Source organism: Puntigrus tetrazona, chromosome 6 (genome assembly GCF_018831695.1).
Source record: "Puntigrus tetrazona isolate hp1 chromosome 6, ASM1883169v1, whole genome shotgun sequence".
In the NCBI taxonomy this organism is placed as follows: domain Eukaryota; kingdom Metazoa; phylum Chordata; class Actinopteri; order Cypriniformes; family Cyprinidae; genus Puntigrus; species Puntigrus tetrazona.
Genome location: NC_056704.1, coordinates 11,790,159 through 11,811,764, shown reverse-complemented (window position 1 = coordinate 11,811,764; position 21,606 = coordinate 11,790,159). Strand labels below are relative to the sequence as shown.

General features: G+C 38.3%; 1 protein-coding gene across 2 annotated transcripts; it reads right to left on the bottom strand.

The window, feature by feature from the left end:
* Positions 1-9,968: 9,968 nt before the first annotated feature.
* On the bottom strand, positions 9,969-20,095 carry dzip1l (DAZ interacting zinc finger protein 1-like). 2 transcript variants are annotated; one of them, XM_043241253.1, is made up of 16 exons: positions 19,969-20,095; positions 18,013-18,552; positions 17,145-17,229; positions 16,860-16,984; positions 16,106-16,267; positions 15,822-15,950; positions 14,655-14,717; positions 14,177-14,323; positions 13,739-13,760; positions 13,564-13,626; positions 13,332-13,465; positions 12,920-13,109; positions 12,617-12,785; positions 12,309-12,490; positions 11,254-11,387; positions 9,969-11,118 (listed from the first exon to the last, which is right to left on the bottom strand). In XM_043241253.1, the coding sequence occupies exons 2-16, from the start codon at positions 18,496-18,498 to the stop codon at positions 10,972-10,974; spliced, it is 2,238 nt and encodes a 745-aa protein (XP_043097188.1). In that variant the 5' UTR covers positions 18,499-18,552; positions 19,969-20,095; the 3' UTR covers positions 9,969-10,971. The 2 variants fall into 2 exon arrangements, with proteins under 2 accessions (XP_043097188.1, XP_043097189.1); XM_043241254.1 differs by lacking the exon at positions 11,254-11,387 and having other exon boundaries at positions 11,013-11,118.
* Positions 20,096-21,606: the final 1,511 nt, after the last annotated feature.

Below are 21,606 nucleotides of genomic sequence, written 5' to 3'. Positions count from 1 at the left end.
AAAACATGATTCTCCGCTGGAGCTCCGTAGCCTCTGTTCTCTGGCTTAGCTTCACTGGCTGTCCCCTATGCTGAAAATGAGTTGACACACAGGATTTCAATGGCCTCTTTCACTTTTAAACTCTCTTAGACTCTGACCGTTCTATCTAAATGGAGTCTGGTGCAAAATGTCTGATCTTAGCAGGTGTATTGCTGGAGTGTTGATGGATTGGAAGTGGTTTAAGATCAAACTAAAATTGACATGGTTATAAAGTGACAAAATTTATAAAACCTAATGAGTATTGGAGTAATTACACGTTTGTTGAAAGGTTTTTTTTTTGCATGTTTAACAGCCACATTCATCCAATATTAATTAACCTTAATCATTGCATACATTCTCTGAGAAATAAACCCATCGTGCCATTGCTAGTGCAAAGCGCTGTTTTTGAGCTGCAGAAACAAGATGTAAAGCAGAGATCACCAGCTAGCAGACCCAAACCCAGATTAATTCTATTTGGGCGATGAATCCATTCATTCTCCAAATACTTTGTCATGTCTAGGGTTGTAGGGAGCTGACCCAGTGTCTCAAGACATAGACAAGGAAAAAAAACCTTGGCTTACAGCAGTTCTTCCCAACCCATTCTCCTGGAAGCTCATTAACAGAACATATTTTAGACGTCTCCCTTTTCTGACCCATCCATTTCTTATATGAAATAGCTAAAGGACTTTGATTGGTGTGTTTGATTAGAAAGAGTCTAAAATATTGTACACACCAACGTGCATCTCCAGGAGCTGGTGTGTCTTGGAAAGGATTCCTGTAGCCAAGCAGTATAGATCATTATTTTAGAAATGCCAAGGTCATTGGGGTTTTTTTTATTCCCAGGAAATACATTAATAAACCGTACATCAAGTCTAAGTCTCTCCGGATAGAAGCATCAGCCAAATGTAAAATAATAATGACAAAAATGAAACATATGCTTAAAGCACCACAGTAATCCTATGTGGTTTCCCATCCACATTAAATCCAAGATAAACTTTGCTTAGCCTTTAACACAAAAATAGCTATATTTCTTGACAGTTTTCCCTCTATGTACTTTGATTTTTTGCTTATAAATAGATAGTCATTGCTTTTTTACACTTTGGTATTGTTGGTGCCAACCTAAAATTGACAAAAAAATCACAAGCTATTTTGGATCCTCTCTTCAGAAATCTCCAAATATACTGGCTGCTTAAACATTGTGAGTCATGATTGTTTTTGAAAAATGAATATTTGACATTATGAAGCTTCATTAGAATACGTTTAAGTTGACCAACATCACTGTTAGAGTACCTTAACTGGTTCTGTTGCCCATAATGTTGTCCCTATGATCTTTATTACTGACTTAGTACAAAAATCATCATTATTTGACATCTTTATTATGTATTTTGGCCCTCCACATTTCAGAGCATCGGGAGGAAGTTTTACTGAAGCTCAATCAGTACGTGGACATAATGTTGGATTCCCATCTGTAATTTGATAGCCGAATGAAAGGAGTATACCTGGAAGGGCACAAAGCGTTTAAAGATGGCTGTAGCTGGCCCACTTGCCCTTGCCCTTAGTCTAACATTCAAGGGGAGAAGAGTATCCCTTTGTTATCATCCTCCTCTCTCTTGCAATTATCACCCTTTCCACTTCCCCCTGCCCTGCGGAGCCCAAGAGCTGAGCCGGCTGAAGACGAAGAATAGCTACATTTATAATTTTTTTACTCCCTCTCTCTTCACTCTCCATAGATTAATTTTCCAGGAAGCCCTGTCACTGCCCATACAGGGAGGGTGAGGAAGAGAGAGAGAGAGAGTAGAAAATGAGGGGAGGGGAGAGATTGGGGCTATGGTGCAAAAGCCTTTTCGCTTTCCTTTTTCCCCTTCTTTTTTTTTCTTTGACAGATCATTTTCATACGGGGGTATCAGGGGGTCTGGCCGATAATTGGCATGCAGATTGCTACTGATGGCGTCCTGCAACAGAAGAAAAGAGCCGGCTAGTTAGAATAATGAGCCAGCCGTTCTGATGGATGGCCGAGAGAGGAGGTCATACAAAATGTTTCAGACACAATCCAAACCCCGTTCCCCTCCCCTCACCTCGGCACAAGCACCGCCAATATCCCTACTTCTTCCTTAAAGAGCCTCTCTTCTTTCCCTGATATTACATTATTGCTCTCCGATCTGTCGCTCCCTCCATTCTCCCTCACTTCTCCCTCACTTCCTCGTACTTTACTTCACTTGGATCCACTTTTACTTCTTTACGCTCGCTTTCCTCTTCCAGCTTTTAGCTCATATTTTCATTCTTTTTCTAGAAAATAATACGTCAAGGTCTTCATGCCACAATATGGTTTTGATATAAATAAACCGCATTGTCACTGTAAAAAATGTACCTGTAAATTAACGGTAAAATACTGGCAGCAGGGTTTCCAGCTGTGCACCGTAATCTTACATTTTCATTACTGTAATCTAAATGACAACTTCTCTGTAAATTAACAGTAAAATACTGTAAAAAAAAAAAAAAGGAAATAAATAAATAGCGATTAATAAATAAAAATTCCAGCAGCTTGGGCACCAAATAAATAAAAAAACATTTCTTTAATTAAAATTTTTTTAATTTAATCAAATTATTAAAAAGACTACAATACTGTTCCATCACATTTATTACTTAACGCTTAAATATTACAGTCTCACATTTCTATGCACAATTGTTTATTTTAAATGTTAAATTTAAATGGCCTAAAAGTACTTACTTGTTTACTATTTGGTTCAATTTAAATGCATAGAAATAAAGAAGTCAAGCAATTAAACTGCAGTCAAGTCAAGTCATCATTATCTATATAGCACTTTTTTCAATACAGATTGATTTAAAGCAGGTTTACAGTATTAAACAGGAAAACCATGTTTTGAAGGAACTGACCAAACAAAACCAGCAGTTTAATTCTAGACTGCAACAAAGTCAGAAAGCGCAGAGGGCTCGTTGGGCTCATTGGGTTCCTTTGGTGTTGTCCTGATGGCCGTTGAGGTACTGTAGTTTTATCTGGGGAAATGTCTCTGGGGCTCATAGCTGTCCTGATCTCCGCTGACATTCAGGGCTATAGAGGTCATATATCGGTGATGTTCTACCTTCTGGGCTGGATATGGACTGGATTCAGGTGACTGCAGTGACTATCTGATCCGAATACAGTCTTGATCTGGGGGGCTCCAGTGACTTCGGAATAGGAATGAAAAAGACAAATATTACCGTAGATGCCATCTAACTTAAAATGTAACTTTGCTACATTGCATGTAGTTGAATGTGTTCATGGTTTTGGTTGGCTCAATTAATGCAGCCTTGAGTAACAGAATGTGTTAGTGTGTTATAGTAGGGGGTGTAAAGAAGCTCTGTGTTAATGTATACACTTACCCTTAACATGGATCTGGTGCAGGATTCTGGAGTTTCTTCACACAGCATTGTTCTCCTTGCTCTGAATTTGTATTGAGAAACTGGTAACATAACTGCTAACATTAGATTAAAAGGAGAACCTTCCATTCTAAAAATGTATATAAACAGAAATTACGAACTTCTGATGATTCGAATTTCTGAGATATCTTACACTTGTAAGGTCTTTTCACGCAAGGTAAAGTCTTTTAAAAAAAAGCCATTTCCTTTAAGATTCATGAGGAAATAAGGAGAAACAAGGAGAAAACCTGCACATATTCTGCATTGGTGGTGTAGATTACCTGTGAGATAAAACTATAAGACTATAAAACTATTTAAAAAATGGCCTTTTGAAGAAATTCTGTTGGTACTGGTTCAAGAGTAACCACCTCCATTCCACTAAACTGTTGAATCGGGTCTGTTTTGTTCTCATTATCACCACCCTCTTTATTTTATGCATGAAAGGAAGGACAGTTACTTTTCTAACACGAAAGTTGCACAAATTAAATGTGAATATTAAATGTATGCACAAATTAAAACCTAGTTTCGATCGGTGAAAGTGCTTTCATCATTTCTACTGGCTTTATGACGCGAAGGACTCTTGTACAAAGGTCATAGTGATTTGTGCTTTCTAAGTGGGCTGTGAAAAATGATTTCAGGTAATGTGCCTCGTTTCTGTGTAGCCCTTGATGATGTGCAGGTTTTTACAAACGCCACAACTAATATAATACAATATAATATACTTATTTTTAGTTTGCCCTTTGATAGCAGCTGCTCAAGTAACGTCAGCAGATGTGCATGGCACAATAAATGAAACTGAATTCTACAAAAATTGCAATAAATATTAGTTCTGTACACAGCAAATCAATCAGTTTCAGCGTCACATAATCAATATAACGGACCTCTAGCTTTATCGTATTTTGTTGCGTCGCACCGACTAGGTTGTGTAAGTTTTACTAGGGAAGAAACTGATCCTGTAACCACAATCTAAATTTTACTGTTATTAATATCTTTGCTGAAAAATGGACTAATAATGAAAAAGGTCATGCTTTGAAACGATCATGGTGGCCGTGTCAGATTACGTCAGAGTTTGCTCGACGCAGCAAACACCGATGAAACATGTCCGACGGGACTAGTTTGACTAGTTTGTTGGCGTTTGTCTGTGCGGTGCGAACTGGCCTTACGATGAAATAGAAATCGACGCTATAATAATGGCGCTTAACGTTAAAGAAATGAACTAATTAAGGCATACTTTACTCAACCCCCATATGACTTTCTTCTTTCAGACGAACACATTCGGAGTGTTAAAAATATATCTATCCTTGCTACTTCCAAGCTGTAATGCTTGTGGATAGCTCCGTAAATCTGATATATTCGTTGTGAAACTAACCTATATGCCTTCTGGGGTAATATTGGCTGCATTCATGTTAGATGATGCCATGCCATTAGAGCAAAGCATCTGTAACATCGCATTGGCAATTAACTGATGGTGTTAAGTGGCTCCTTTTCATCAGTTCCATAGAAAAGGCAGGTTGATGAGAAATTCTCTCTTCATTCATTTGCCAGATATTACATGATAGAGTTAAAATACTTTGACTTCTAAAGGGCATCTAATAGGGGTGCTGTTGAAGTATGTTTCGTCATTTCCTATTCTTTTTTAGTTTAGATGTCTTTTCCTTTATATGTGCATAAAATAGCACATGAGATGCATGGCGGGATGCTTATATCCTTGTGCTAAGGAGTGCACTTGATAACGTCAAAGCTATTTCGTTTTAAGACTATGAAAGGGAACAGACCGAGTTATCTGATTTGTATTCGTCTAACCTGCGAAATTCTGCTATCACTTGAAAAGTTGTTTGACATTCCTTAGCAACCTGGCTAGCTGCCTTCAAAGACAGAAACATCATACCACCCACAAAATGGTATTGTTTTTCTATTTCACTTATATTAAACAGAATGTAAATCAGCCGTTACTCTGATCCTCAGTGTCAAATGATCCTTCAGATATCACTCTAATATGCTGATTGCTGGTGCCTAGAAGAATTATTTATTTTCATTTTGCGTTTTGCTTAATGAAGTTCAAAAGAACATCTATTCAAATAGACATCTTTTTTCACATGCTATATATATATACTGTATATATAAAATGTTATATTCAAGATTTATCATGTTTTTATTATTATTCTGTCATTATACATAACTTCTTTATAGAACTTCAAAATCAGTACTGTTTGTGTATCTTTTTATTAAAATATTACATATAGTTCCTAAAGATGGCCTTCGTCTAATCGTTTGGATTTGACTAAAGTTCTAGCTGAAACACTCGCTCAGGGATCCTTCGCAATGCCTTGAGGAAAAACTCAGTTCTTTAAAGATACAAAGTCCTCAATAGCACACTGACAAGAGGATTTGGGGTGTTGGGCCTTACAAATATCAACCACCATCAACCTCGGTGTGAACCAGAAACCTGTTCACCTCTGCAGGCGGCAGTAATTATTTTCTGAATGAAGGCAGGTATTGGAATGCTGACGCACCCTGTTTCTGGCTTTGTGTTAAAACCAGAGGCTTTGAACGTTTTTTTTTTTTTTTTTTTTAATCTCTCCTTTTCTTTTCTTCACTGTTACCTGAGGTCTTAACTCCCATATCTGTAACCGCATAACTACTCTAGCTAAACCCCACCCGTTGTGTCACTACTTATCTGTCTCTCTCGCTGTAATACATGGCCGTTCGCTCGCTCGCAGATCCATCGGCGATGTTGAAACCGTCCCCTGTCAGTGGCCAGTATTTCTCTCGGCCAGTCTGCTCTCCTTCACGACTCTGCACCGGGATGTCAGAACGGGCCTGGAGGGTGTGGTGAGGCCTAGTAGTTAAAGCTTCTCGCACAAAGGAAGCTGTCACTACCACACCGCCCCATGAATGCCGTCCCTCCTCGCTGATCGCTTCTAATCCCTGCAGCTATACTGATAATTAGCCCGGCCTGTCATCCAGCCCGGCACAGCCTTCTCTCTTTGATCACCTCCAGTACAGGTAACGCAGCAGAGGTATAGGGGACGCACACTTAACTCAGTGTTTGCCAACTTTTTTTATATATATATATATATATATATATATATATATATATATATATGCCCCCACAAAAGCTCAGTGTAAGTATCCCTTCAGTGCCACTCTGTAACTCTCACCCGCATAAACACACGGCAGAAACCTGAAGAGAATTCTTTGGAAAACTGTTGAGGCAGGCAGTAACAAAAACATCGTGATAAAGATTAAATCACTGAAGTGTGGGGAATGTGTGTTTGTTTGATTATAGTTTTATAAATGTGTAGTTTATTGCAGATTTGTATGGAGTTCTGCATGCATTTGCATTTCATAATTTTTTTGCGTGAGTGGGAAAGAAGAAAAGAGCGCTGTTGCATAAATCTACCTCTGTGCAGCGGCTTCGGTATACAGTACATGCATCAACCCAACACTTAAAATGGCCTTGGGTTTTTGTGCGATGATTTATCGATTGTCTGAATGGCTGTTTAATTGATTATTTGTATTTTACATTTATCATACTTAATTATTTTTATACTTATTTTTTGCATGTTTGAAAACAGTATAGTATTTCTCATCTGGCATTAGAAACCAACTTGCAAAATGACATTTATAAAAACAAAATAACCAGGAGAGCTTTCACTTTTTTGTTGTTGTTGTTTTTCTTAGCTATTTTTGACTTAAAGTCATGCAAAATACGATCTATATAATGAAGCAATAACGGTAACACTTTAGAATAGAGGACACTTACTAATAACCACAAATTTTCCCTCAATAAATTCCTAATTTATATAATAGTAAGGTAATTGTTGAGTTTAGGTACTGGGTAAGAATTAGGGATGTAGAATAAGGTTATGCAGAATAAGGCATTAATATGTGCTCAATTGCTTTGAAAAAATGCATAATATTCTCTCTCTCTCTTAGTCTGTTGCTGGCTATTTAATTTTTATATGCACTATGTGTAATGTACCCATTTAAGCAATTAATATATAAATAATCTAAATAAAGATCGTCCTTATGCCTTTTGTATCTTTAAACATTCAGCTATTTTTCCTTTGCGAAAAATCTGCCCAAATTTATTGCTCACTTGTCATTTAACATTTAACATTTTATCCAAAGCGACTCCCAGTTCAAAGCATCAACCTTTCCAGTGAGTTACATCACCTCCACTGCTGCAGTTTGCAAGTGCTGTGTATTCAGGATTAGTTGCTAATCGGGATAGTCCAATTTACTGCAAGTCGTGAGTATTGTCATGGAGATGCCAAGGACCGAACCAGGACCTGCAATTCGCGAGGCATGTGCGCTACGAGACCACCCAGCTACATCCTCTTATTAGCATGATTCATATTCCCGAACAAACTCGAACCTGGAAATTTCAGGAAACGCCAACTTTAAAGCCTGCACTAAATCCGAGCTGCGCTTTCATCAGCTTTTGCACAGAGGAAGTGTCCGTCCCAGAGGGTCCTCGCTGCAAACATAATCTCTCCCGCACCCCCATCAACGCCAAACAGAAAGGGAACAAATTCACTGTCTCATCCTCATTCTTTCTGTCGTGCCAAGAAGCTGTATACAGTACACTGCAGATCAAAGCCTAATTGAAAAATAATTATAGGCACTTAATCATGGGAGGCGGTGGGCTAATTGAAGCAAAAACAAGGCAGCGAGCGGAGGCCCTCCGAATCGTAGCAGAAAGAGGATATTGTGTGAGCTCCCGTCTTTAATAAAGCATCGTCTTCAATCCCCCATTGTCTCCCAGATTAAATTGGAGAGGGCTATTAGCAGAGTTAATTGGCTCTCTAATTTAGATCTGGCCAGTCTCAATGCATAACGGATGTGAGTCGCAGCGGCCCATGATGTGCTCACTCTGTCACACCATATTGCCAGACCTGATTGGTTAATGGCTCTGGAATCTGCAAAGTTTGGGTCCATCCTTCAACTGCAGGGGACCTCGGCCTTCCTGGAGGAATCTCCACCCTCAACTCACTTGTCAAGTGATTCTTCATTCCAGCGAACTCAGACCGTACCCTGGACTGTGCTTGCAAGTTATTTTGACGATACAATGTTTGATTATCTCTAGAGGGAGTTCACGTTGCCTGGTAAGAATGTCTTAAATAAATTCACCCTGTGACCCCACTATCCGCGAGGCTCTGACCCGAGGGTCAACGCATTAAGTCCGGCTATCGGTAATAGAGAAAAGGTCTTTATTTTTTTTATCCAGCATCCTGAAGCCTTTTCCGGAGAACTTAAGCCTGCTGTATCCAGCACCGACGGGACCGTGTCAGCTTCTAGCATCTGTGTTTCCTCTGTGTTAGAACAAAAACCTATTTCAATGTCAGTCGAATTCGCCGGTCTTTTCCGCGAGAGTCGTTGTATCGCCTGCTTGGTGTTGTGTATTAGTGGATGCCGCTCATTGAAGCCGGGTGCCCCCGGGCGTTCATCTTGGAGGATTTGAAATCCTCTGTCTGACGGCTGAAAGCGGCAGCGCTGGCATTATGGAGCTTCGGGATGGACAGAAGATAAAGAACAAGGACACAGAAGATTGCGAGGAACTATGGATCGACTGTTTCAACACTTATTTCGAGTGTGAAATGTGGGTAAAAATCCTAATTGTCCTCTTCTTGACTGGCCCACATTCAGTGCGAAATCCTCAAGGCCTGTTGAGAAGTACAAACAAACTGTTTCCGCTTGGGGCTTCGGAGAATGAAAAGAGAATGAAAAGAAACACTCTTATCAAGTGCTCTGCAAATTTGTTTCCTGCTGTGATACAAGCGGCTTATTCTGAACGCACTGCGCCCTCTAGTGGCAGGTGGGATGTTATAGCAATTAGGCATCAATCTAGTGGTTAGTGAAGAAGAGTTACAGAGGAAGTAAGCCAGGTAACCACGGGTAAAAGGCTGTAAATGGCACCCTATTTGTCACCATTTTCCCTGGAGAGTCTTTCATCTTGGCCAACGCCGCGCGGCTCAGCTTCTTTTCTCCGAGACTTCGCTAATGGAGGGTCCACAATGATTGCAGCTGCTCAGGCTATCAGAGCTCAGAGGCACAGGCAGAATTTAAAGGCCAGGAACCTTTATGTCTCTTTATGAGGATGCAAGCCATTCTAGGTCACGGTGTAAAATAGGACAAACAATCGCCAGGCCGCCGCTGAAAGAGCGGTAGGAAGGCAGGTTGTGCGTTGCCAGGTGAGAAACGGAGAGGGGTGTGATTCAACATTTAATCTCATTCTGAGATGAATGTGCGCTGATAAGAATGGCTTACGGTTGACCGAGAGATAAGTACATGCAGCGGGCTATTGTGGGGACTGTAGCCCGCGTGGTCGCTTTTATTTTTCGGTCAGAACTTACAGCTACGGTACTTCACTTGTTGCAAAACTAATGTGTTCTGTCTTTGTCACACACACACATTGAAAAAAAGAAACATTTTCTTGTGAATTTCAAACTATTGCAGAAATGGCTATTAGCGTGAACATTTAAAGTAGAAAAATGAAATAGTATTTTCTTGTGAAACATAATATTTGTTTTATTTACAGCGTGAAGCATTATTTCACAATATTCACTCATTAGCTACTGTTTTATTTTACTGGAAGAGTTAAGCATGATCATTCCTTGCTTTAAAACAAACTAAATCTATAAAGATTACTACTATAGTTTTAATAATCATTCATAATTTTATGTGAATAGGGAAGTAGACACTAAAGCTATAATGGTAATGACACAGATATTTTTGAAATCACTCTCAGGAGTCTTTTCTTTCTTCAGCTGAAGAACAATAAAAACATCAGAATCCATCTAACATCCATTCATCTAGTGCTTCCTAAACAGCTAAAGATATTCAATATTTTGAAACATACAACTGAAATGTATCAAAATCTGAAATAAGTTAACATGACAAATCATTTTCATTAGTGCTGAATCAGTACATGCTCACTAAGTATTATTACTAACCCAATGAGCATCTGCTCAAAAGTGTCTGTACAATTTGTGATCAGGCAAAGAAAAATGAAAGCACACATGATAATTCTGTAACCAAAATTATGTAAATGTGTCACAATTTTGCTCACATTTCTAGCATATTTAACCGACCACTGTATATTTCCCTAAATATCACATTTCAGTTCTCATATGTTTATGATCGATTGATAGTCTTCGAAGCAGATAGTTTTAGAATCCGATTACTTTTAAATTTCAGTTATATTATAAATAACACAAATGATTACAGCTAATGATTACCTACTGTATGTGGAAAAGCTCTCAGCTCATTGCATATTAGTGCTGCTTCCTGTTTGGCTGCTAAAGATAAAATGTATCCTGGACCATGTTTGGCACTGCTTACAGAAACAAAGCACCTGAAGATTATATCACAGCACACAAACAAGCAATGGCTGATTCTTCTGGGTACAATTTTTTGGTTCGCTAATATCCTAAAGTCTTTTAATAATGGTTCCTTTGCAATTGAGATTGTAAATTCTCTGAGAATTTTGGAATGAAAGCATGCCTTTATTTGACGCAGGCGCATCACGCTTCACCACGCTCCTGGTCTGCTGGCCACAGAACTCCATGCGCTGGTCCCTGAGGTCCCGGCAACCTCTGAACCTTTGTGTGCTCTTGCACGGTTGGCCGTGAGCTCTTCTATGGAGGACAGCTCCAAGTCACTCTCCTCATCAGACAGCTACAAGACATAGTACAAAGCTTTTTAATCTAATACTGAAGGCAATATTCAAATACAAATTATATTTCTGTTGCGAGATTTTGACAGCAATGGAAATTACTCAAGAATATATGATGTTTTTTTTTTTTTTTTTACCGCTCTCTGTTTTACAATGGCAGGGCGAGGGGAGGGGCTGGACGGGGGCAGAACTCTAGTCCCTCCTACTGGCTTTTTGATTGGTGTGCTTAGCTGTCTTTCCAAACTTCTTGTCAATGTTTGGACAACAGAACCTGCAATCAAAAGCTTTCGTGTTACCTGATTAATTATGTAGGACTAAACTATTTTTAAACTTAAAATGTCAAGTTCTGTAGCTGGCATTTCTAAAATATCTTGTCTATTCGTTTTTTGTTCTATGCAGCAAGGGTGATGAACTTTAAGAGGCCAAGACACAGAAACAATTTAGCATTTAAGGTTACAAACCCTTTTAACTGAAAAAGTAATGGAAAGTGTATGTGAGTGTGTGTTTATAGCTATTGAAAAAGTTGACTTAGATGTTGTTAAAGTCGGTTTAGATTTAGCTTTTCACGTCTGCTGATTGTATTTAGGATTTCAAATTCAGCAAAGTTGCGTTCGTTTGTTAAAGGGGAGGTAACATGCAGTCTCACGCATTCAGAGTTGTTTACACTGTTAAAGACTTTGATTTGTTAAAGAGTTGAAGATTTGGAGAGTTTCTGAGAGTTTTTTTCGACTGTTGGTCTGCATGATGTAGTCGATGATAGAACTCTTCATATGGGCATTTCTTCCAGAACCTTGTTAAGTTACGTGAATAGTGGATGCACATTGTATTACGGGGCAGCAAAGGAGTTTCGTAAGTGTGTTTGTTCGTAAGTTTTATAACAAGGCCCAGTTTGACACTGTACTTGCACATCGTTTCATACTAAAAGATGATTTAGAACTGCAGACGGTGAGTGAAATGAGCGTGTCTGTGTTTTGTTGGTGATCGTCGCTCAAGTGCTTGTCATTCTTTATATCTATATCTTAATTTTATAAATATGATAAAACTAAAGACTTTTTGGAGATATAAAGGATGCAGGACTGCTCTATGGGTATTTAAGATTAACATGAGATTGGGTGAAACAGTGCGTGTTACAGTTTTTCAAATCCTGTAAGAATCGTAAACTTTTGTTTGGCACAGATTGGCATTTCATTACCAAGGTTGCGTGCGTCAGGAGCCTCTGACAATTCACTGTCTGTCCAATCAGGCTCAGCTGTTGGATTCAGCAGAGATCCTGATTGGACGAGGCGCAAGGAGGGGGAAGGCTTGCCCCTTGAGCTGGTGATATAGGCACTGTCCTCAACTGACTCATCCTCATCTGAACTGAAAGGCGGTGTGCTAACAAGAAAAATACACTCATTACTGATAAGGTAAAATATTCAGTATAGTTTATTCAATATTCAATAAACAGTTAGACATCACAACTTTCTGAATATTCCAAACATTTTCCAAAAGGAAGCATACCTATTCTTTTTTTGCTGTGTTTTTGGAGTATGAGGTACACTGGAGCGTGGGTTAGGTGTTGGAATAAGTGCTTGTGGCTGCTGGCTCTTGGCCCTCTGAATGGATGACTTTGAGTCCTCCCTGGATCGAAGGCTTTTTTCCTTCACTAGGGTTGATTTTTTCTTTCCCCCTAAAACAAGTATAAAAGAATGACTGATCTTGGTTCAGAATAGTGGCAACCAAATGGAACTGACTTGAAAGCAGATAAGTTAGACGTGTGAGTATGGGCAGTGTGGTGGCGTGATAAATAACACATTTGCTTACCCTGTTTTAAAGTGCTGGGTGGTAATTTCCCCTGGCTGTTCTGTAGGCTTTTAACTCGCCTGATGACCTCATGTGCGAGGTTGTCTCTTTGGTTCTGAAGGTCTGGCTGCTGTCTGTATCTCTGCAGCTGCTGACCAGTCAACAGAGCACTCAGACTCTTAAAAGTTTGTTTAGAGATACCCTTGGTACCCTGCCAAAACATCATCATTTTAACCACAGAGCAATGCTGTTGAAGGACATCATGTCCACAGTCCAAAATTAATCTTGCTGCATACTTTATACATTTTTTTTGCGACTGTTTTACTAGAACCAGACAAAGATTCCTACATGTTTCCTAAAAATCTCACTGTTTAATTTAGTATCTTATGCCTTAAATGTTAATATTTATGCTTTTGTTTGAGTCAGTCTGTACCTTCCGCAGTCCCATATTCTCTAGTTTTTCCTCCAGAGATTCTTCTAGAATGGGTCTAGATGCTTTCATCAGCTCTGACTTTCCTTTATGTAACTTTAGAACCTTCCACTGAGGTTCATCTGAATCCTCCATGCCTGAAGTTGCATTGCAAATTTTGTTTTAATAGTGTACATCATCGCATGATTGGTGCGTGTATTCATCTACTATGGTTAGAAACTACTGAACCACATACTCTCTTCATCTTCCTCTTCTGGTTCCTCTTGAAAATCTTGGGCTTCTTGTAAAACCACTGGAGCTACCAAACAAGACACAAAAAAAAAAAAACAAATTCGGTTTCAATCAAAGCAACACTACTTTATGTATTCAAGCAACGAGTATGTCCATAAATGGCAGCTATAATTCATTACCTGAGACTGACAGCTTTTTAATCTGTGATGAAGCATCGTTAGAAAGATGATTAGTGTTCAAGAATCAAAACATCAGCAAATAATTTAGCAATAACTACAATCGCTTAATTTAAATATGTATTAATATATGAGTTAAAGGTAAAGTGTGCCATCGTTTAAAATACTTTAAAAATAACATCACAGCTTAATAAGAGGAAACTAAAGGTTTAGGTCCTCCAAAGAGTATAAACACTGGTGCTTCTTTTTACAGGATGGTTTGCAAAAAACTCAAACAAGGCAAAGGACTAGTAGGTTGGTTTGGGGACTCTGTAACCATTATTTCTGCAATTATGTTTGGTGCCTCTAGTGGCACTTTACTATTAAGGTAACGTTTTCTTACAAGAGCATTGTTTTTACAGCTGACTTTCATCCACTGTTTGTAATTGTGAAGTAAATAACCTTCTCCTTTTGAGATTTGATGAGTCTGTCCTTCTGGCTCAGCTGAGAAGAAAGAGAGACAACCTGCTGCTGAAGTTTCTGCAGACTGGAGCTAGAGTTCTTCTCCACAGACAAGGCCTTCACAAGCCTGGTGTTCTCACTCTTCAACTGTAACACACACACATACAAATCAGACATGATAAGGGTGTTCCAATATTTGCCCTGTAGGCATGAGTAGTGGAGGTATTATCTGTATCTGAGGCAATCTAAAAATTATTTAGACCTGCATTCGAATTCAGAAAATGATCAGGGCTTTGCCTAATTACATGGTAAGTCTGTTTTAAATGTAATTCTGTTCCCTTCATAATTACTCATTATTTAACAAATAAGCTCTGTATAAGCTCTGTATTTATTTTTGTCTTCGAATTAAATTTTTTTTTAGAAATGTATTTTCAATACACTCATAATGACCAGACAATGCAACACTCGAAAGACTTGCCTCTTCTTTCTCCTGTCGGTGTCTTTTCTGTGCTTCCTGAAATTTGTTCTTCCATTCACTTTTCTAAATGACAAAAAATGGACATGAATATATTGAGAAACTGATAAAAACACAGAAAATGCAAAAATGCAAGCACTCTGGGAACTAAAAAGTTCCCATATATGCATATTACATAGTAGTCAACATTTGAAGTGGATCAAAACCTTTCATCAGTGGTCTAAAATTAAAAAACAAATGTGTGACACAATAACAGACGATCAGATTCAGAATATATTTCATGTTTAACGTGCAGCTGTGTAACGTAGGACCAGATTTGTGACACCAAAAATTCAGCTGTTTCAGTATGATCTATTTTGTGGCCTGAAAACTGTACACTTTGTCACTATTTTCACAGGACAGTTATGGACATCAGTTCGCATAGCGAGTGATTTACTTGCATTGTAGAGAGTTCTTACCAAATGTAGCTACCAAAACCCTAACGGTGTTGAAATCTTGTTTAACAGGCGCAAATATTATGATCTTACAGAGCTGTTCCATATAAGCCGACATCTCCCACCATTCAGAACTACATCAACTCTCCGAAAATGTATATTACACCCTTATTTGTTTTGTGTTTGAATAAAGAGATCCTCGGATGCTGAACCGAACAAGCAACAGAAGAAAGAATGACAGAATCTCAGTGCTGTATCTGGATGATTTACCACACAGAGGTACGCAAATAATGCAAGGAGGATGTTTTCTCCTGTCTTTGATATACCACTACCCCCTATTTAATCTGAAAAACATTTATTTTACATAGCCAAGTGTGATATAAAAGTTTCCCCACACAGTAAATGTGAACATTGCAAAGGCAGTAAACATGCCACCAAAGATCACAGACGTCATAGACCATGTTTGCTGATTTTAATTAGTCTGTATTTGAGTGTGAAAAAATATGCCTTAATCGCATTTAAGTCACAATAGTTTGATACCTGAGACTCACAGAGTTGAGATCTCTAGTCATTTTTTCAGACTCAAATTCTTTACTGATCATTTCTAATTAGAAAGAAGTTGCTTTAGTTTTTGTTGACGAAGATTCTTTTTTTTTTTTCCCAACTTGAAAAATAATAACCATTAATTTTATAACCCAGGGTATTGTATTAATGACTCACGAATGAGAACTCTCACCTTCCTGGCCATTTTCTCTTTCAGCTCTCTCTCTCTGTTTTCTCTCAGTTCTTTCTCAGGGTCACTTTCTTCTTGTAAAATGACATTATTAACTGCACCCACCTCCTTGTTCTGCAACACTTGCAGTTTCTATAGATGAAACGATGACAAAAAAACAGAATGTCGTTACAACGACATACAAAAACCATACCCCCCAGAAGCTCATCCCACATACCAGAGGTTCTGTCTCCATCTACTGGTGACAGTTTAAAGTTTTGCATTTCAAACCAAGGTCGTATACTCACAGCCTCTATGGATGAGCTCTTGCTTGCCATGTCTTTAGACTCTTGGAGAAGTAACTGTCTTAGCTCTCCAATTTCCTGCTGAGACTTTCTTCTCTCCTCTTCTTTCCATCTCTCCAGTGCTTCCTTCTCCGATTGTTCTCTCCTTCGCTGCTCCTCTTGTTCCTGGAACACATCTGAATTAATTGATGTACTGTCTGTTGTCTTACTTAAACTGGTATTTTATATGGAGTTTAAGGAGTCTTCATCATCTAAATGGTCATGTAAAGATGAGACCTCTTAATGCAACTTTTCCATTTCATTCATTAAAAATTTGTTTGATCATCGGTTTTGTGATTGCATTAAACATTTGTCAAGCAAGCACGCAAGAAGTTTCCAGAAGAAAGCAAAATGTTTGTGACTTAATTGACTTAAAGGAACACAATTTTCCACCTATCCCATTTTCCTACTTACATGTATGGGCTAAGAATTAATATGGTAATGGAAAAATAAGATGCCATAAAATCTAAATTTTCTCTCACAAAACTTTTGTCTTCCCCCAATAAATGCAAATAATTTATAGTCATACATCAATGTTTGTAAAAGAGCAGCTTGGAAATTCTGCTTGATGATAAGGGTGGGTAAATGAATGCCTTTAAACACCTGACAATTTCATTAAGTATCAAATACTGGAAATAGATACAGAAAGAAATAACGTTATATAAGAATTTCGGAGCTCTATGGGATGCTGGATCGTTGTTTTTTTTAACAAACTCACCTGCAGACGCTTCAAACTTTCTGTTTCTTTCTCTGCCTGTAGCTGCATCTGCGTCAGTCTCAGTTTCTCCTTCAGCTCTTCTATGCCGTCTTCCATCTCGTCTACTTTCCGCTTCTTTTGTCTCTCTGAGACATGCACATGCAAGCGGCGATAATGAGTTATTAAACAATTCTTTTCAACCACATCATGGATATTCATCAAGTGAAATTCAAGTGAATCGCTAGCTCACCTGCATCTGAAATTTTATGAAACGTCAAAAAAAAATACTAATTTATTTCCACCAACCTGCATCTGTAACTTCAGGATGTCGCCGCTGAACGTGTGCTTGTAAGTAAGAGTAGTTGACAAAGGATTTTTCACAGAACTGGCACTGTCATGAATAAAAAAGGCATCAAAATATTAGGACTAAATGTTCCTGAGCAGCCAGTAATTTAAAATATGTTTATACTTAATCATGAAAATATATGAAGGTTTTTTTATATTGCATATTACATATTATATTATGTTATTGGACCATAAATGCTCGCATTTCCCATTCTTTTCAGTTAGCCTTGTTTAGCAAAATACCAGCTTAGGCAACTAGCTTGATAGCTCTATAAGAATTCATTCTTATAAATCTATAACAAGATATCACATTTTTAATCAGGTATTGATGGAGGGGGATAGGATTCTGTGGGAGGGATTGAAACTGGCAGCCTACTCTACAAAAAAAAAAAAAAAGCATTAGCCTACAACAATTCAAAAGTTTGGGGGGGTCGGTATACTATTTATTTATTTATTGTAAAAGGATTAAATTTATGAAAAGTAACACATTAAATTGATGAAAAACTAAGGTAAAAAAATAAATAAATTTGTTCTATAACTCTATTCATTAAAGAATACTTCACTGTCTTCAATATTGTTGTTTTTTTTTAATTGATAGTATCACATGACACTGAAGACGGGAGAGTAATTTAGCTTTGCCATCATTTTAAAATGTAAGAAAACTGTTAAATTGTAATTGTAATATAATGTAATATTTTTCAATATTTTATCAAATAAATGCAGCCTTGGTGAACATAACAGGCTTCAATAATACATTAAAAAAATCCATAGAGATCCCAAATGTTTGTGTATATCTGTGATTGTCCAATTTTTTTTAAGAAAAAACCACCTTGTGATAATTATTAGCACTGGCCTGCAGGAGGAGCTGTTGAGTGGCGATCAGTTTTTTTCTCCGCCGGTTCTCCTGTTTGGCTTCTTGCAGATGTTTTTGGAGTTCTGCTCGTTGTTCTTCTCCTCTCTGAACCAGATCGAGTGCTGCCTGCAGACGCTCCTCCAGCCCCGACACCTGAGAGCTCAGCAAGTCCTGGCAGCGCAGCAGGTACTCGGTGCTCAGCTGAGACATGCGAAGCAGCTTGATCAAAGAAGGGTCAGCAGGTCCTCTGCAGTTTGGGCATCTCTCGCCCTCCACGGCGCAGAATGTAACGGTCGTGATGAAATCCTGAAGCACATCAACATCTATATCTCTTTCGACGCGTTCCACGTCGAGGGCAGAGAGACGCCTCCAGTCTACGGGCTCGGTTCGTGAGCGGAAGCGGAAGGGCTGGAGCAGCTGTGGGGCGCTGTAGGCCTCGCCGGGCGAGAACTGGCCCAGCATGGTGACGGGTTTGAGACAGAGAGGTGAATGGATGCGGGGATTCCTAAACAGAGGCTGAATAGGGAGAGAAAACACAATATTTTCAGTTTAGCTGTACCAATAAAATCAGCATCTAAATGATCACGAGACACCGAAGGCTCGATCATTAGCGCAATAATTACATTTTAAAATACGTTAAAGAGGAAACGTTTATTAAATGATTTCACGACGTTGCTATTTTACAGTTTTTTGGATTAAATAAATGTGTTTTGTTCAAAATAAAATGTAACGGTAAAAACATCCTACCAAAAAATGCACAGGATGAAGCTAAAATCTTTACGTTTTACATTAGTATTTATTTTATTGTAATAATGGAGTGAAATATTGTGAAACTTTGAGTCCATCTCTATGACAACAGTTATGACAACACTCTTGCGCTGTTGTTTTCACGACTGTCAAAGTCAATGAAAAGCTTAATTGCCAACAACAAAATGTGTGCGAAAGAGAGCAAGAGCTAAATGTCTTCTCTACGTCCTAGTAAGTACATCAGCCATAAGAACAGAACCAAGTGTATATCTGTTAAGTGAGTATTGTATACGAAAGACCAGTTTTCTTAATATCAGTCAAATACAAATATTTCTACCTTAAAATGCACTTGGTAAGGGTTCATCTTGATCTTATATGAATGGCTTCCATGCAGTCTGAGCTGAGTTTAGTGCCTTTTAGTTTACATATCAACCGTCTCCCTGCGACTCGACCTAAAGCCGTCACACTACCTGGCTGATTTCACTTCCATGTTTCCAGACAACCAGCCACACCTGAAAACCTGACTGCTCAATCTCAACAGCTGACCAGGCTCATTTTATATCAGTAATATAAACATTTTCTCAGGGTTTTAACAAATGGTTGATCAACTAACTCAATTAAGTCCCATACTATTATTATACGTATTTATATTAGTAATTAAAGTATGTATTTTTGATGTCTGTTGCGTCTTATTATTATGTATGTAGGTCTATGTATAAGCAATAAAGTAACAAAAACATAGAAAACGGCTTTAAACGTCGATGACTCGTGTATTTTGAGATTATTAATTAAAATGAATGTTTTCAAATACAACAGCAAGGAAAATAATTTTTAATTTTTAGTTTTTTTTGGAAAATAATTAGCAGTGTGAGCAAACATAAGTGAAACAAAACGCATTAGCGCTTCACTTCAAACACATTTGACAACGGAATTAATACATCTATTTAAAAATGGTTTAAACGTGGTAACTAATAACAAGCGCTCACTCGAGATATGCTTTAAAGCTGATTTTTAAAATATCGCCCCCGTTTATAATATCTAATGTCGTCATTGAGTCATTGTAGCCTTGCTAGTAACAGGGCAGCGGGAAAAAGGTTACCAATATCACTAACACCAACACACTGTACACAAAAGTAACGTCTAGTATCCGTAATAGTTCATATAAGAGAGATTTTAGGCACTTACCTTTGATTTGGTTACATTTAAAAACCTCAAATGTAATAAGTTAAAAGCTTCAAGCTACAAACTGAAAGAAGAAGTTAACAGCTGGTAACTGTTGCTGATGGGCGGGGCTAAGAGAGAAGCGTTTCTTGTTGCCATGGTGACTGCTGACTCGTGACCTCAGGCGCCACAACTAAAGATAAGCTGGAAAAAAGACAGTTGTCGGGAAAATTGCGGATTGATCGTGTGTGTTTAGCCACTTTTATACACTCCTGATACACTTCGTACCTTATACGTGTTCATATTTAACGCTGGTGGATCGGAACCAAGTACTGCGTCAAAATGCCAAAAGATGAAACAGGACAAAGAGACGAAAAATAGAAAATAATTTATTAATGCGTCAAAATGCCAAAAGACGAAACAGGACAAAGAGACGAAAAATAGAAAATAATTTATTAATTTATTAACAAAAAAATGCATTTAAACTCAAACAGGTTGTTCATCGGCTGATCAAAAGATTAAAACTGTAGCCTTAAAAAGTTAAAATCTGCACAAAAATATGTCTTTCAGGTAATTTTTCTTTGAGTGGGACAGAAGATTAAACTCTGCAAGACAATTATTTTCAAAAAATAATCAAATCCTGAGAGCTAAGGGCCGAAAAAAAGGTCAAGCGGTAGACCCCCAAACAAATCACCTGCTCTGCACCGGAGGATCTGGCAGGTTGTTCATGAAGACACAGGCTGATCCTCCACCCACATTACTGGCCCTTACTGATGCTGACTGCAGCCCGATAACCGTAAGATTCAACGTTACGGGCATGATAAAGAGATCCCACTGAAGATGTTCTCTACACGGCACAGTGGAGGAGGATCCATCACGACCTGGGGTGATTTTCCTTCAATGGGATAATGGGTCTTCAGGTGGTGGAGGGGCGTCAGCCGGCGATGGGCTATGTGGACATGCAGGGGCATCCCTCTCGACTGAGGACCTCAACTGAGCAGTAATGACTGGGTCTTTCAACAGGACAACTCTAGTTTTTCCAGGAGAATAAGGTTGCTCTTTTGGACCACCCTGCGTGTTCCACTGACCTTTCTGGTTCTACAACCACAGCTAGGTTTTCGTCCCATCACTCTCAGGATCTTTTAGGAATTGTAAAATGAGCGCCTCAACAATCCAGTCCCACTCAAAGACAGAAAGACTTTTTGCCTTTGCCATCAGGAAATCATGACAATGTTACTGCCTGAAGAACAATGACATACTTTTGTGCATATTTTAACTTTTTAACGCTAAGGTTTTTTCTTAAACCTTTGATCAGCCGATTAACAGCCTGTTTGAGTTTAAATGCAGTTTTTAATAAATTGCTTATTTTCCATTTCCATTTGTCTCTTGGTTCTGTTTCTTTTTGGGCATTTTGAAGCAGTATTTACAACCTTACATTCCACCAGCATGAAATATGAACACCTGTAATGTTTTCCCTGGTCCCTGGTTCCCTGGTAAGAGTGTATAACCTGATATTCTGTTTTAAAACAAAACTGAATAGCCACAGAGTAAAATAATTATTTATTAATTTATTTAATTTTTTATATTCCTTGTCCTCTACTAAAAAGTTGAGAAATAAAATCAATTTAAATTCAATTTAATTTAATTTAAAAACGAATAGAG

What these genes read in the sequence shown, in the direction of transcription:
- dzip1l (XM_043241253.1), bottom strand. Translation starts at nt 18,498, where the DNA reads ATGCTGGGCCAGTTCTCGCCCGGCGAGGCCTACAGCGCCCCACAGCTG. An exon ending in AGAGCTCATCCATAGAGGCT is followed by an intron (nt 15,951 to 16,105) that starts GTGAGTATACGA and finishes TTTCATCTATAG; the next exon opens with AAACTGCAAGTGTTGCAGAA. An exon ending in ACCGACAGGAGAAAGAAGAG is followed by an intron (nt 14,324 to 14,654) that starts GCAAGTCTTTCG and finishes TGTGTGTTACAG; the next exon opens with TTGAAGAGTGAGAACACCAG.